General features: G+C 42.0%; 1 protein-coding gene across 5 annotated transcripts in view; it reads left to right on the top strand.

The window, feature by feature from the left end:
• The window catches only part of NLK (nemo like kinase), a 39,237-nt gene that overhangs the window by 13,414 nt on the left and 12,286 nt on the right, over positions 1-13,537 (top strand). For 4 of the 5 annotated variants that reach the window (XR_014936422.1, XM_015881068.3, XM_015881069.2 and 1 more), the window contains exons 2-3: positions 6,689-6,818; positions 8,340-8,395. Coding sequence is in view for 4 of the 5 variants with exons in the window: in XM_015881068.3 (XP_015736554.1) it covers positions 6,689-6,818; positions 8,340-8,395 (186 nt within the window). In the remaining variant the exon portion in view is untranslated. Of the gene's footprint in view, positions 1-644; positions 796-6,688; positions 6,819-8,339; positions 8,396-13,537 lie in introns of those variants that run through there. The other variant, XM_085521871.1, reaches the window with a different exon arrangement.

Raw genomic sequence — 13,537 nt, 5'->3', positions numbered from 1 at the left:
GTCTCCTACCTCCCTCTGCAGGTGACTGTTAGGGGAAGGCATGTCTGGAGCATTTCATTTGTTACCCAAAACAGGCCCTCCATAAAGAATAGTCCCACCTATCCTTCTCCTACTGACTGTGCAGAGTCTGTGTGACTGTCTGGCCACAGACCATGTTTGGCACCTGCCCAGGCTGTCTGTGGTAGTGACAAAGCAGTCTGTCACCTGTTTGTCCCAGCTCTGTTTTTGTGCTGTCTGCATGCAGTGCAGTGAGGCAGGTCAGGGAGGTACACTTGAGCTTCACATTAGCAGCCACGTCTGCTTTCCAAAGTTTGGCTAAATTAATTCCAGCTTTAGTGTTTTAATGATTTCACTGCCACTAGGAACTGTCAAAAACAAAAAAAACAAAACAAAACAAACAAACAAAAAAAAAAACTCCACCACTTCCAAATGCGTGGGTTTATTATCTGTCAGTAATTCTACCCAGAGACCAGATGTATATATGGGAATGGGCCATTGGATCCAGTGAGCTTTGTGTACCCAATGAAACATTTCGCACGCAGGTGAGGTGATTAGCCACACACCCTCTCCCTGCCCTCTAACTAGTTCTGGGAATCTTTGGTTTTGTGAGCATTTCTGAAGTATTTTTTTTGTTTCACTTTCAGATGTTTTGGGAGTCTTATCAAAGTGTACAAAATGCCTGTAAGCATTCTCCAGACTAAAGCAGGACTCTTAACCTCAGTACCTGAGAATAGGACTGCTTTGTAACATCATGGATTTGTTGTAATGCTGTGTACTCCAAAAGCAGCACCTCAGGTATCATGTGCCTTTGAATACATGCTGCATTGTTTGTTCAAAAGTGCTGTATCAAATATTCACAGGTGAGCAGCTGAAATGCTCGTGGGACCATGTTTTTTATGTATCTTAGCATAGAGGTTTCTGAAAAACTATTCATGATTGAAGGAGTTGGGCAACTCCAAAGGAAGGAAGGAAGTTTTGGATTAATAGAGAAAACTTGGGAGTAATGGCATTCAATCCTGGTGTGCCTTCATAGGTATTCCCTGTAAACAGAAGGGAAGGTTTGATTCCCTCTTAGAACAAAATCAGCATTTTCCCACACCACCCTCTGAGAACATTCTTTCATTATCTTATTTGGTGTAATAATTGCTATGAAGTAGTCACAAACTTGTTTTTCTGCCAGTTGAAACTCTGGAACGGTGCGTATGCATTGACCTGGATTCAGAGAGGAGAAGTTACCATTGGCATAATGTCTGCCTTGAACATTTGCCATGAGCACGGTAGGGAGTTGCTAAAGACTTACAGAGAGAATTGGAAGGTGAAATGCCTGTGAGAATTCAGTTTGATAAGCAATGTTTTGAAAGCTGGATGGTGTCATTAATCCGTTCTGCAGCTCCAGTGCTAATAAGAATGTATTACTTCTGTAGTGATTAGCCTTTGCTGTGAAGAAAAGCTAGTTTGTGTAAATTATCTTTGTTTCTTAGTACATTTCATATCAGACTTCTATATTTTAATGCAGTAATTCAGTACAGTAAGACATAGTATATGTTTGTTGTTTGTAGTCAGCCAAAAAAGTATTGTTACGGTTAGAAGAGCCCTGCACCAGGCGTGCTTCTTCCAGGCCCTCAGTCCTGCTGTGCTGCAAAGTGCTCGCAGTGCCCAACAGCTCTGCTGTCACACCAAGGGGCCAGGGAGGCCTTGCATGACTTCATTGCGTGCTGTGTGCTCTGTACCCAGTCTCAGGCTTGTGAGCAAATGCAGGACAGATACATGAGAGCTAAGCGAGGTGCAGCCCTAAGTCCAGAGCACATGTAATACGTGTTCAAGTGTAGGAAGATCAGCTTCAACATGATGAGAGATTTTGCAGAAATTTGATGTCTGAAAGAAATAGTGATATTTGAAGAGAAACATCAGGTGTCCAGATGTGTATTTGATAACTTTATGACAACAGCCAAAGTTCTTCTGTCAGAGATTTGTTTGAACCTCAATTAGAAGGTGTTGTGTTTTTTTTTTAATATAGATGCACGTGTAGTTGATGTTGAGCATTCAGAAGTTACATATTGCAGTGGGTCTGCGAACTGTAGCAGAATGGAGTGTATCTGTATTGCAGTTCTTAGGCTGTGTGTTCTGTTTGATAAGACCTTATTTTGCCTAACTCAGCAAAACTATTGATGTTTTCTTGGCAAAAGTTTGCAATCAGCTGTTTTGTTACATGAAATATGCCAGGTTGCATATCTAAGGTAAATATATATTTAGAGGGACCGTGGATTTTATCTGGATGTTTCCAGAAATAAGGCAGATACTTTTGCATTCCTTGGTATTTTTATCTTTACCTGAACCAAAATCTTTTTACCACTTCTGTTGGTGTTTCCTTTCCCTCTTTTTGGCTGGCAGGATATTCTTAGTCCTGTTTATAAGCATGGCAAGGGAGAACAGATCAGACTGCTGATCTGGAGGAAACCAGCTGTTAAGCATAACTGTGTGTTTTCAAATACACGGAGCAAACAAGAAGGAAACAACTTGCTGTGGTATTTTGGCTGTACTTCTCTTGGTATTACCTGTATTAGTAGGGGACAGGTGACAAGCAGCTGGTGTAGCTGCTCACCATTTTTTAGGTGACTGAACCATGAAGCTGATTAGTTGAAGTGGAAATTAATATAAATATTCTCACTGGGGAGCGTTATGTGCTGGGAGACTGGAGAGGTAACAAAGGGAGCACATCTCACAAGAAGCTGCTTTGCTTTCCCAGCTGTGTGGTTTGGCAGCCCTTGCAGCTTCCTGCCCTGCAGCTCATGGTGCTGCAGAAGGACTTGGACTGCCTTGGAAGCAAAATGTTGGGCTCTATTTAATGGCATTACCAGTAGCTTTTGACATGTTTTGCACTGAATAATAATAAAAAAAAGACCAGTGTGGCTGGGTGTTCACAGTAACATCTGCAGCCAGAGTTCTTAAAGGCACAACTAAGGCTAAACTAGAACTTCCTTGGTTGTTTTTCTCCCCCTCCCAATTTTATTTATGACCTTAATTTTTGCCCCACGCTTCTATAGCACTTGGTTATTTTTGGATTAAGTCATGGTCTTTCATCTCCATCCTCAGCTACAATTGACATTTCATAAGCAAAGCACTTGCAAACTTCGTAGTCCCTTGCAGGAGTGCCCCATTGACTGTGCTGAGTGATGGACAGGTTCCTGCCTGCTGGTCACTTTGCTGCTGGATTCACTCAGGGAGCAATATCCTAACATAGCAGACGAGGGATTTAAAATGGGTTCTGAGAGCCACAGTAAGCAAAGCTGCCTTTCTGGTTGTTCTCTCAATTGGCTCCTGGGAGACTTTCATGCTTTTTTTGTTCCTCTTGGGCATATCTGACCTGATACGTTCTTGCTATAAATAATTATTTTACTAGTATCAAAGTATACAAGCACCAAGCCACGTTTTCAGCATCGTTGTTGGTTGTAAATAGCAGTTTTTCAGACAGGCTTCTTTCTTCTTTCCTGTTTTGGAGTACTGTCCTGGTACCGCTGATCTCCATCACTTTGTCAGTTTTTGCTGTCCCTTGAAGTGCCCTGGGAGCAGCGCAGGGCACCCAGCAGGGGTGTGGGGAGAAGAGCACTGCAATGCAGAGGGGAAGGGCTGAGGAGCTGCTTTCAGAGCAGGGCATTGCAGGTTGTCATCACTAACAGATAAAAGCACCTTGAGTTCACCTGCAGCAGCAACCTGGTTCAACTCTTATCACAGCCTACAACAGGGCCATTAGGAAAGTCTATTTGTGTACACCAATTTTTGCAGTATGAAAGTGTTCAATGACAAATCAGGGGGCAGCAGCCGTGCTATCCATGCTTACACAGCTGTGATGAAGTTCAGCAGTTCTGCAGTCTGTTTAACACTTCCTGGCTTTTAGATAGGTTTTGGACCTTGAGAAGGGAGTACCAGTAAATTTGTGGTAGTTGTCAGGACTCCCAGGCATTCAGCAGCTGTCCTCCTTACCTCAGTAATCTTTCTAAGGTAATCATTTTGATTGTGAAACATTGCTTTTATTATTTTTTTATAAAGGATTTAGGAGAAAACTTAGACAAAGTATTGGCTTAATACCATCAGGGAAAAATGCTTAGCAGTTTGTATCGTTGTTCATGTGTAATTAAAATTGATTTACAGGGACTTTAATTCAGGCAGCTACAACCACCTCCTGACTTTACAGAGCAGTTGCAGACTCTCTGGGTGGAGGTGGTGAACATTCACACGCAGAAGTCCCTTCTCAGCCTGTAAGAGGTGGCTGCTGTGTGGGTTCCACCGGCCCCGTGGCTGCTGAGGCAGAACGCTGCGGTGCCTCAGGCCGTCACATCCAGATACAGCACAGCGGATTTGGGTGAGAAGATCTGACTGATTCAGGCAGTTCTTATGGCTTCCTTAGGGAATCCTCAGTGAGAGAAGTCCTGTTCTTTTAAAATAATGCAGCGAACTTCAGATGCTGCCTGAAGATGATTTGGTTTGCCATTCTCAGACTGAAATCTGATGTTTTAATATTAGGATTGGGAGTGACTTTTAGGCTCTGGTTTAATTAAAAGGAAACTTTTGGAGGTCTTCCAGTGGCTGTACAGGCATGGCACTGTGCAGAGCACATGTGGGGCAGTGATAGCTGTTACTTTGGCTGTAGACTAATAGAAGGAATGCTCTAGAGGTTTGGGTTGTTTTTTTGTTTTGTTTTGTTGTTGTTGTTTTGTTTTTGTTTTTTCTTTAAATTTCATTTCAAGAGATAGGACTATGTAAATTGATTTGTTACTTAATGAACATCTGATTTTTACAGTATATGCATTTAGAGTGCCATCTACTTAATGTGTAATTAACTCATGTGAGGTTTGGTTTGAACAGAAGCTGGCCATTGGGGCAGATGTCTGGAAGAGGGTGGTGTGATGGCAGGAAGAAAGCAGACCCAGTGCTACCAATGGGCTCGGCCCTGCAGCGTTTCACCAGAGTAGCAGCATTCCTCTGAAGGGGCTGCAGCGCTTATCTCTGTTCTCTGGGACTGTTTGTGCTGAGCGAAAGCAGCTGCTGCCCTGAGTTAAGGGAGAACAAACTCAACATGGCGTGAAATTACTGTGCTGCCATTCACATTCATTAGTTATATTGTTACCAGCTCCGAGCATGACTGGTCTTTGCATGAATAATAACGTCAAATGCTACTTTGTAAGTTTTACCTTAAGCCACGAACAAGATACAGTGCGGCTTTGAAGCCAGGTGTATTATTCCTCTAGCTGAGAGTGTTACAGCATTCTGGTCAAGTACTTCAGTAATGTTTTCACTTCGAACTCCAAGGAGGAAGGCAGGCAGCACGTTCAGAGGAGGGATGTGGTTTGGAGGTTTGCTCTTAAACACAGCCCCGAGGGGTCCCCATGTGCGGCCTCCAGAGCCGTGCTGCTGCTGTGGAGCTGTGCTGCCTGTCCTGGGGAGGGGAAGAGGGATCCAAATCCTATGGCACCAAGCAGAGCATTCCCCTTTGCTCAACTAGAACTGAGCCTGCAAGCAAGTGGAAACTTGTTTTGGTATTTATTCCTCTTGCAGCAGATCGGTTTCATTCTGCCCACTGGCAGGTTGGATTTCAGAAGCAACTTAGTTTTCTTCAGTGGAATAAACATGCAGATGAGTTGCTGACGGTTTCTATTCTGCTCCTTTTGTGTGCAACAGTACAGCCCCAGCATGCAGGCTCTGGTGACGTGTTGGGTCGATCCTTAAAGACAGCGCTTTTCTGCTGCGTTCATTTGTTACAGCTGACGGAAACGTGGCAGTGGATCAGCTTGCTGGATCTCAGGCATTGGTGTATCCTGCCTTAAACTGGAACAGTTTCATCAGTCTGTATGGCTGACTGTAGACTCTTAAGTGCGTTTCTACAGAAGAAAGTTATTTTGACCACCCCAATGAAAGTATGCAGACAAAAGCAAAGGCTTCATCACGCCTGAAGATCCAGAAACCTTGTTTTACAGGGAGTTCTGAGAAACCCCACCTTCAAAATGGTGATTGGGAATTGAGGTGCCAGAATCTCCTTGCTCTAGTTTTGTGGTTCTCATTATAAAACTCTATTTTCAGAATCTAATTACTTTAAATTAAAATGCTCACCATCTGCAAGGCACCTTATAATTTCTGTACTACTATACTTGTGTCACATAAGCACTTTGAGAGAAAGCCTGGTGTCATTCCCATTTTACATTTGTAGGAACTTAGATGCCATATGCTGTTACTTCTGCTGATGCAGGATGATTCGGTGATAGATGGAGTGATGGCCTTTTATTTGACATGGTGCTGTCCGAGTGGGATTGTTACAGTGTGTGTCCTCTTTGGGGAAAAACAGATCTATGTAGCATTTTACTTGTAGTAAAGTCTTTCTTGGGATGTGAAGATGTTTGTGGTCACATCTACTCCTCAGCTGAGGTGCTGGTTTGAGTGTATGCCAGTGGCCAGCAGTGTGTGCATGGATGTGTGTTGAGCCACTTAAAAGCTGCTGAACCCACCCGTGTGTGTACTGTAAGCAAACAGTGATCATGCTACATTTTATGCAGGCTTTGGAGCACAGCGTATGACACCCTTTGCTTAATGTTTTTGTCCCTGTGTGATGTATTTGCATTGTTTTGACTCAGCATTTAAGTTGAGAATGATAACTCTTAAATAAACCATGGACTAATGGTAATGTGATGTTCTGCAGGTCAGTAACAGATCCGCGAGATGGAAAGAGAGTTGCACTCAAAAAGATGCCCAACGTCTTCCAAAATCTGGTCTCTTGTAAAAGGGTCTTCCGGGAGTTGAAGATGTTGTGTTTTTTTAAGCATGACAATGTAAGTAATTTTTAAGTATTTCAAACTAACTTTGAAAAAAAGCCTGATGATAAAATGATGCTAACTCCATGTGAATGATTCTTTTTCCTTTTAAGTTATAGAGTATTTAAAATGCTTTAAAAGTTCTGTAATTTTCCATTTATTAGATTTCCTGGAAACTCACATGTTAGTGTAGCAAACACTGTAAAATTTGAATACTTGATCGCCTGGAGTCTAAAGGCGTTCATACTTTTCCCTTCCAAAATGGTTACAGATAGACAGGCAGCGCCCTTTGGACTGATCTTATTTTGGGCTTTGGGTGAATTTCAGTCAGCACAAAGTGATGCCAGCTGGACTTGCTTTTGCTTTCACTGTTTCTTACTCCATCTTCCGTTCCCCTTTGTTGAGTGTGTTGCTCTCAGTTCTGCAGCAGAGTGTCTGTGCAAGCACTCCTGAGTCTGCTTTCAGTGAGATCAGTTGGATGAAGTTAAATCATTCAGAAATTATTTGAATTGACCCATATGGTTCTTTGTGCACTGAATAACAATGTACTCACCGAAGCTTCCACAAATGCAGCTGTGGTGTGGTAACTTCTCATTGGTGAGCAGCAGTGAGCACTTCCAGTGTAACTGGATCAGGAAGTTTGTATGTTTCAGAACTAGATTTCAGTGCTTTTCCTCCTTGTAAAATTTCTATTTTTTATTTATTTTTTTTTGGTCTGGGATTATCACGTTCCAAGAAACACTTTGTGGCACAAAACTGAATTAAGATAATTATCAGCGGGGATGCAAAGGAAAGGGACCAGTGTGTGTGAGTGCCGGACTGCAGAGTTCTGTGCACTGCTGCCGTCCCCAGGGAGGAGGGGCTCTGGGGCACAATTTCTTTTGAACTTTTGAACAGTCTTAAACTTCTTCCCACCAGAATCTTGTCTTTGGGGGGGATTTTATTGAGGATTGAAATAAAGTTATCTCTGTAAGCAGTCACATCTCATCCTTGATAGCCACTGAAGCTTTTCCCAAAGTATGTGCTTGGGAAATGATCTAGAAGATTATGTGAGGATAGATGTAAATTCTGTACTGCTGCTTTTCTGCCTCTTTGCCCTGCTCAGAAAACTTGGGTAACTGTCTGCCCTTCTGACTCAGGGTATAAACAGCTTTGCTTTTTTAATTCCTGTATGGAAGCATTATATCATTGCACCATTGAGGAGAAATGGCTATAAAGTGTACTTTCGCTTACTATTGTGTTAGAATTACTTACTTTGTCATCACTTATTTTTTTAGATCTATAAAATACAATGGGTAGATAAATTTATGCTCTCAAACCAGTACCTGAATAGGTATGAATGAAAAAAGAGACCCTGAGTGTATGATATCTGACCTGGGGCTCTTAAATGCACAAATTTAGTGAGCTAGAATATTGGTCTGTCTGTAGAAGATAATGTAAAACTCAGTTCTAAAAGAAAGTTGCAGTCTGACTGTCTTTGTGAAAGGGATTTGTTTTGTCTGACTGGGGTCAGTCTTGATCTTGTGTGGTGTTTCCTAGGTACTCTCTGCCCTTGACATACTCCAGCCTCCACACATCGACTATTTTGAAGAAATGTATCCTAAAAATAAAATAGAGCTTCTTAATTGAGGTAGGTGTAATTTTCATTAGCTTAGAAGCTCCAAGCAGCTGGTGGGACCTGTGAACCAGAACTACAAAAACCCCGAGTCAGTATACGAACAGTTAGATGTGAAGAAGGGAAGCTGTACTTTCATGAAGCTGTTGTTACTGTTAGTGCTTATGTTGAGCAGTGTAATGTGAAACTAAGAATGTGTAAGGCTGTATCGCAGTGCACTGCAATACGGACCAGCATGTACTGCTGCTACTGATGGTGAATCCTCCAAAATGTTTCTTTGAAAGCTATATATAGCAGTTATCATCCTGTCAGTTATTAGTGCCTTCAAATGCTTCCTGGTGCTCTCAGAAAGCACCAGCGACTGTCACCTGCTTTCAAATCGTTACTTTTTGGGGATGCTGCAGCAGCCTGGCTGGGTGGTGGCTCTCTTTGTTCAGCTCCTATCTTGATCACGATGACAGATTTCAGAGTGTTGTGCTGGATATGTCACTGATACAAAGGTACATGCTGTCTACAGGTAACCATATTAAAATTTACATTTCTTTCATTCATCATAACTTGACACAGGTATGTCATTTTGTTTTGTTTGATTTACCAGCTGCAGACCCAGAACTGTAGCAAGGTTTTTCTGCCTGGTTAATCCCATTGGCTGCTCTCTTCTGCAAGCTGATTTAAAAATTTGTCATGCTAAGATCAGTTTGGAGGAAGTTTTTAACTGGTGAAATGTAACCATGATAAACAGCACTGAATGGATCATTTAGTTCTATTCCCTCAGGAGTCTGAAGGTTATTCACAGCTTTATAAACTGTTCAGATATTTTTACGTAAGTTACTAGTAAAATAATAACCTTTGTAGACTTTCACAAGTGAAAGCAATGTTTGAGAGTAGGTAACCAAATATGCTAACACATTGGCATTTCTGTTACCAAGTGAGCATATTGAGGGATGTGCCACACTGAGATAAGCTGGATAGGCCTGTGTTTTTCCTATGGAAAATGCCACAAGTGAAGCACTGACAGTTAAACTGTGCTGACCTGTTGAGATGGAGCACTTGCACTGTAGCCTGCTCAGGTCTGTGTCATCTCACTGTTCTGCTGTTCTTTTTACAGCTTTGGTTGCACTGTCTTTTAAATTTATAATCCAAAACCCAGTTTGCTCACATAATAACTTCCTCCCAAAGCTGAAACTGTTACACAGATCTCATTGTAAATCAGGCAGGATACCCACAGTCGCCTTCCATCTCAAAACATATGTGTGTGCATTCAGGAGTGTATGAAGTGTTCTGATTGAGGATTTAGGTTTATTTTCTGAAGTTGTAAGTTTTGTACCACTGTAACTGAGACCTGAAAACTTCTCTGTTAGCAGGATGCATGCAAGCAGTTGCATTTAAAAACGACTGCACAATCCTATGGGTGTCCATCACGTGTCCTACTTATCCCACAAGCAGCTTTGGTGTATTGGTGTCAGTCCTCAGTGGGGCTGAGTGTATCGGCTTATGGTGATGGTCAGACTTGGGAGGGTTATTTTCTAAGTTACTGATGGGTCTTTGTTTTTTTTACTTATGGCCCTTTAGAATAATTTAAAAAGAAACCCTGAAAATTGTCATTCTTTATTTGAGATAAATGAGCTTTGTAAGGTGTGATTTGATCTATTTGTAGTGCCTTAAAATCTCTGGTGAAGAAAAGTCTTCAGGAAAATTATTTTGAACCCAGTGGTTGTAACCAAAGTATGACATGATTTATTGGCTGATGAAAGAATTTGTTGGCTGAGAATTTTGCCATGCTGTTCTCAGTCTTTGTCACATAAGCGTTAAATAAAGCTCTTAGAATTTTGCTTTAAAATTTCCTTCATCTGAACAACATCTGAGTCTTCACAAACTGGATTTTAGTCATTTGCAATAGTTCAGTGCACCCCTTTGATAACAAGTGAGTTTTAGATCAAATCTAGGTTAAGGATTATTCCTTCTGTGTAATTGTACAGCCAAGAATCTTTAAGTGGGATAAGCTCAGCTTCTGCCAAGTTTCATATGGAAAACAAGGACTTCTAACTTCCTTTGTGGTTAACCAATTTTAAGTTGTTCTGAGCAGTGTTTTGTGGGGATGCACAGCCAGGCTGCTGTGTGGTTCTGTGCTGGGTTGACAGTGTCCAAGTGTGTCAGTTATAAAGGAGAACAGTGTAACCACTGATGTTGTGGCTAAAGTGCATTTCAGTGTGAGGACTGAACATGGTAACTCGGTCGAACTGCCATACAGCTCTTTTTGTTCTGCAGCCTATCAGTCAGATTTACAAAATCTTTAATTGACCATAATACTGAAATCTGCAAGTGGAAATACATAGATGTTTCCTTTTAGCTGAGAACTGTCTTAAGTTGGTGCTGTAATAACTTTTGGAACACTTTTTCCATTAAGGGGAATGTTAGAAGCAGTTGAGAAGACAATATTCTGTCAGTATTGTGTGTTGGCCAGGAAAGATTTTAAGGTTAGAAAAGGTGTGTAGCATCTCCTTCCCATCTATCTAGTAAGAGGGGACAGAACTGTTTTCTGACCATCAGGGGGCAAAAGCTGTTCCTCAGGGCAGTGTGGCCCCACCAGAACAGCAGACAGTATACCATGAGCTGCTGCTTCATGTCCTTCTGTGGCCAGGCTGCTGCAGGCACAGCACATTCCTATGGGCCAACACTCCCAACAAACTGAGCAGGACTTGAGGGACTAAGTGGCTCAGGATGTTCTGCAGAAGGCTGTGGGTTCCCTTTTGCAGCTGTTAACAGTTTGTGTTCTGGGCAGAGCAGAATGCAAACCAAACAGTTTCACTGACATCATATAAAGGTAATGGGGAAATGGTTGTGTCCTCAAAGTAGTAAATTCTGTCTGAAAAAGTCACAGATGTCTGCTTGAATGAGCTGTGTGCCAGAGTGTCACACAAGGGGCTTTTGAAGGAGGGTTGAATTTCACCTTATTAGAACTTGACTGCTGAGTACCTTTATTGCAGCACTTGCAATACCTAGTTGGATAATATTGTCTGCAACTGAAAAGGTAACTCCAGGATCCAGCTCTGTCTGGTTGCAAACATATCCCCTAGCCCCAACAGTTTGTTTTCAGTTAACCAAGAGTATGCCTGGGCCCAATACAAACTGATACAGGAGTGGTTTAACTGATGCAAATCGATCTCTGCCAGGTAATGTTTGTTCAGAGTTCCTTCTTACAGCAAAAACTTACCTGGATGTGAGCCCTGCAAGCTGTACAGCATTCCCAGCTAACACTATGGAGCTCTTGAAATAGCAGCCTGTTCTTTAAACACAGAGCTATCTGTTCCATGTGCTTTTCATTTAATAAGAGAATGAGCTACTCATGGAATCATGGAATTTAATTTACTGTATCTAAGTATACCAGTATTATAGTGATTTTATTTTTTTTTTTCCTGGTATGCATCAGTGGGAAATTATTTCTATTAAGAAGGTTGTGTCCTCATGGGAGAGCACAAGGGAGGTTTTAAAGTTGAATATCATGTATTGTTAGCAGTTACCTTTCAAGTCAGCGGTGTGTGTCTGGCTGTCAGTGAGTCACTAAGAACAGACTGGTGTTTTTTGCCTTTTCTCCTTCTAATTTTGAACCTTTTGTGAGCGCTCAATGCATTATCTTAATTTCTAATGTAAAGTTTGCAGTCTGATTTTTGTAAAAGCTGAAATGATGCCGTGGAAGAAAATTCTACGCTATTAACTTTGAGGAGGAGCTCTCTGCTGTGTGCGCTGATATTTGGCACTGCATCTTTTCAATCCATTCAAAAGCTATTTGTAGAATAAATTATCAATATTAATTTGTTCCCTATCCACAGATCTGATTAATTCGCACAGCTCTATCTGCTGATTAATTCACACAGCCCCTTGCACTGTTGTGCTCTTTTTCTACTCATGGAAATATTTGTTAACTTTGCCACATGTGCCCATAAGCATTGTTACATTTCAGAACTGGGATCTGCAAGAAGTATTCAGTATTACAAACATCTGACAAACATATTTCCCATCCAAATATTAAATTCAGGTAACCTTGAGGCCAAGCAATTAAATAGCTAAGGGAATTTTGGATCTAATGCTGAAGTAGTGTTTATTTCTTTACCCTGCAGGCCCTTAGGAATGGTTTGCCATCCCACTGTGTAGGGAAGAGATTTCAGGGGCAGTTTTTGCTGACACCAGAGGAGCCTGTATGGCCTTATCTGGCTGATGGCAGTGTACAGCCAGGAAGATGTCACAGCAAACCCATAGACAGTTGTGCAGGAGCGAAATGCCAGATTAAGTTTGTCTTTCCCAGAACAGAGCTTTCACAGCATTCAAGCTTTGTTTTTCAAATAGTAGATGCAAGTATTGAAATTAAAGCAGTTTTATTGTATGATACAAAATACGGTGCTACTAAATCAAAGATGTGGGCAGGGAGCCCTTATGGTGACATCCATGGCTGGCCATGCCTGTAGGATGCACTTGCACCCCTCCCTCCTGCCCTGCACACACAGCACCTGCCTGCCCCACGGCTCAGCCACAAAGAGCTGCTTCTTCCTGAAGAGAAATATCTGTAGCACTGAGTTTTGAGGCATGGAGCTGTAGGGAGGAAAGTTCTGAGTCACTGTGGGAATATTGCATCACAATACTTAGTTCGTTTCTAAAATTTGCTTGTAAAATGTACCAGCTCAGCAAGTCTCCCTGTCAGAGCAAGTGAAGTTTTTCTGTGCTGCACATTTCCCTTGGCAATTAGTCTGAAGCAAATTGGTACGTTTGTAGTTCTAATTTTATGCAGCTACTTAACTAATTACGTCTGTCAGTAGCAATTTTTATCTGGTGGTGGTGCTCAGCTCACTGTTACAGCTCAAGTGACCGCCTCTCCACCAGCACACCGCGTGGGCCGACTCCAAGGAGGAAACTGCGGGCATTCGTTGGGATCGCTGACCGCAACCCTGCAGGGTTTTGTGGTTTGTTTTGTTTAATATGTATTGCAGCTGGGCAGGCTGAAGTCACTGACCCACTTGTGCACCAGCTGTTTGCAAAATGCAGGAACATCAGCCAGTGCTGCTTTCGCCGATGTTTAGAGACCCTCATTAAATTATCTAGAGACAATAATCAGATAGCTGCCGTTCAA

This window comes from Coturnix japonica, chromosome 22 (genome assembly GCF_054131305.1).
Source record: "Coturnix japonica strain WE chromosome 22, WE-NBRP24, whole genome shotgun sequence".
Lineage (NCBI taxonomy): Eukaryota > Metazoa > Chordata > Aves > Galliformes > Phasianidae > Coturnix > Coturnix japonica.
This window is presented reverse-complemented; position numbering and strand designations above follow the sequence as displayed.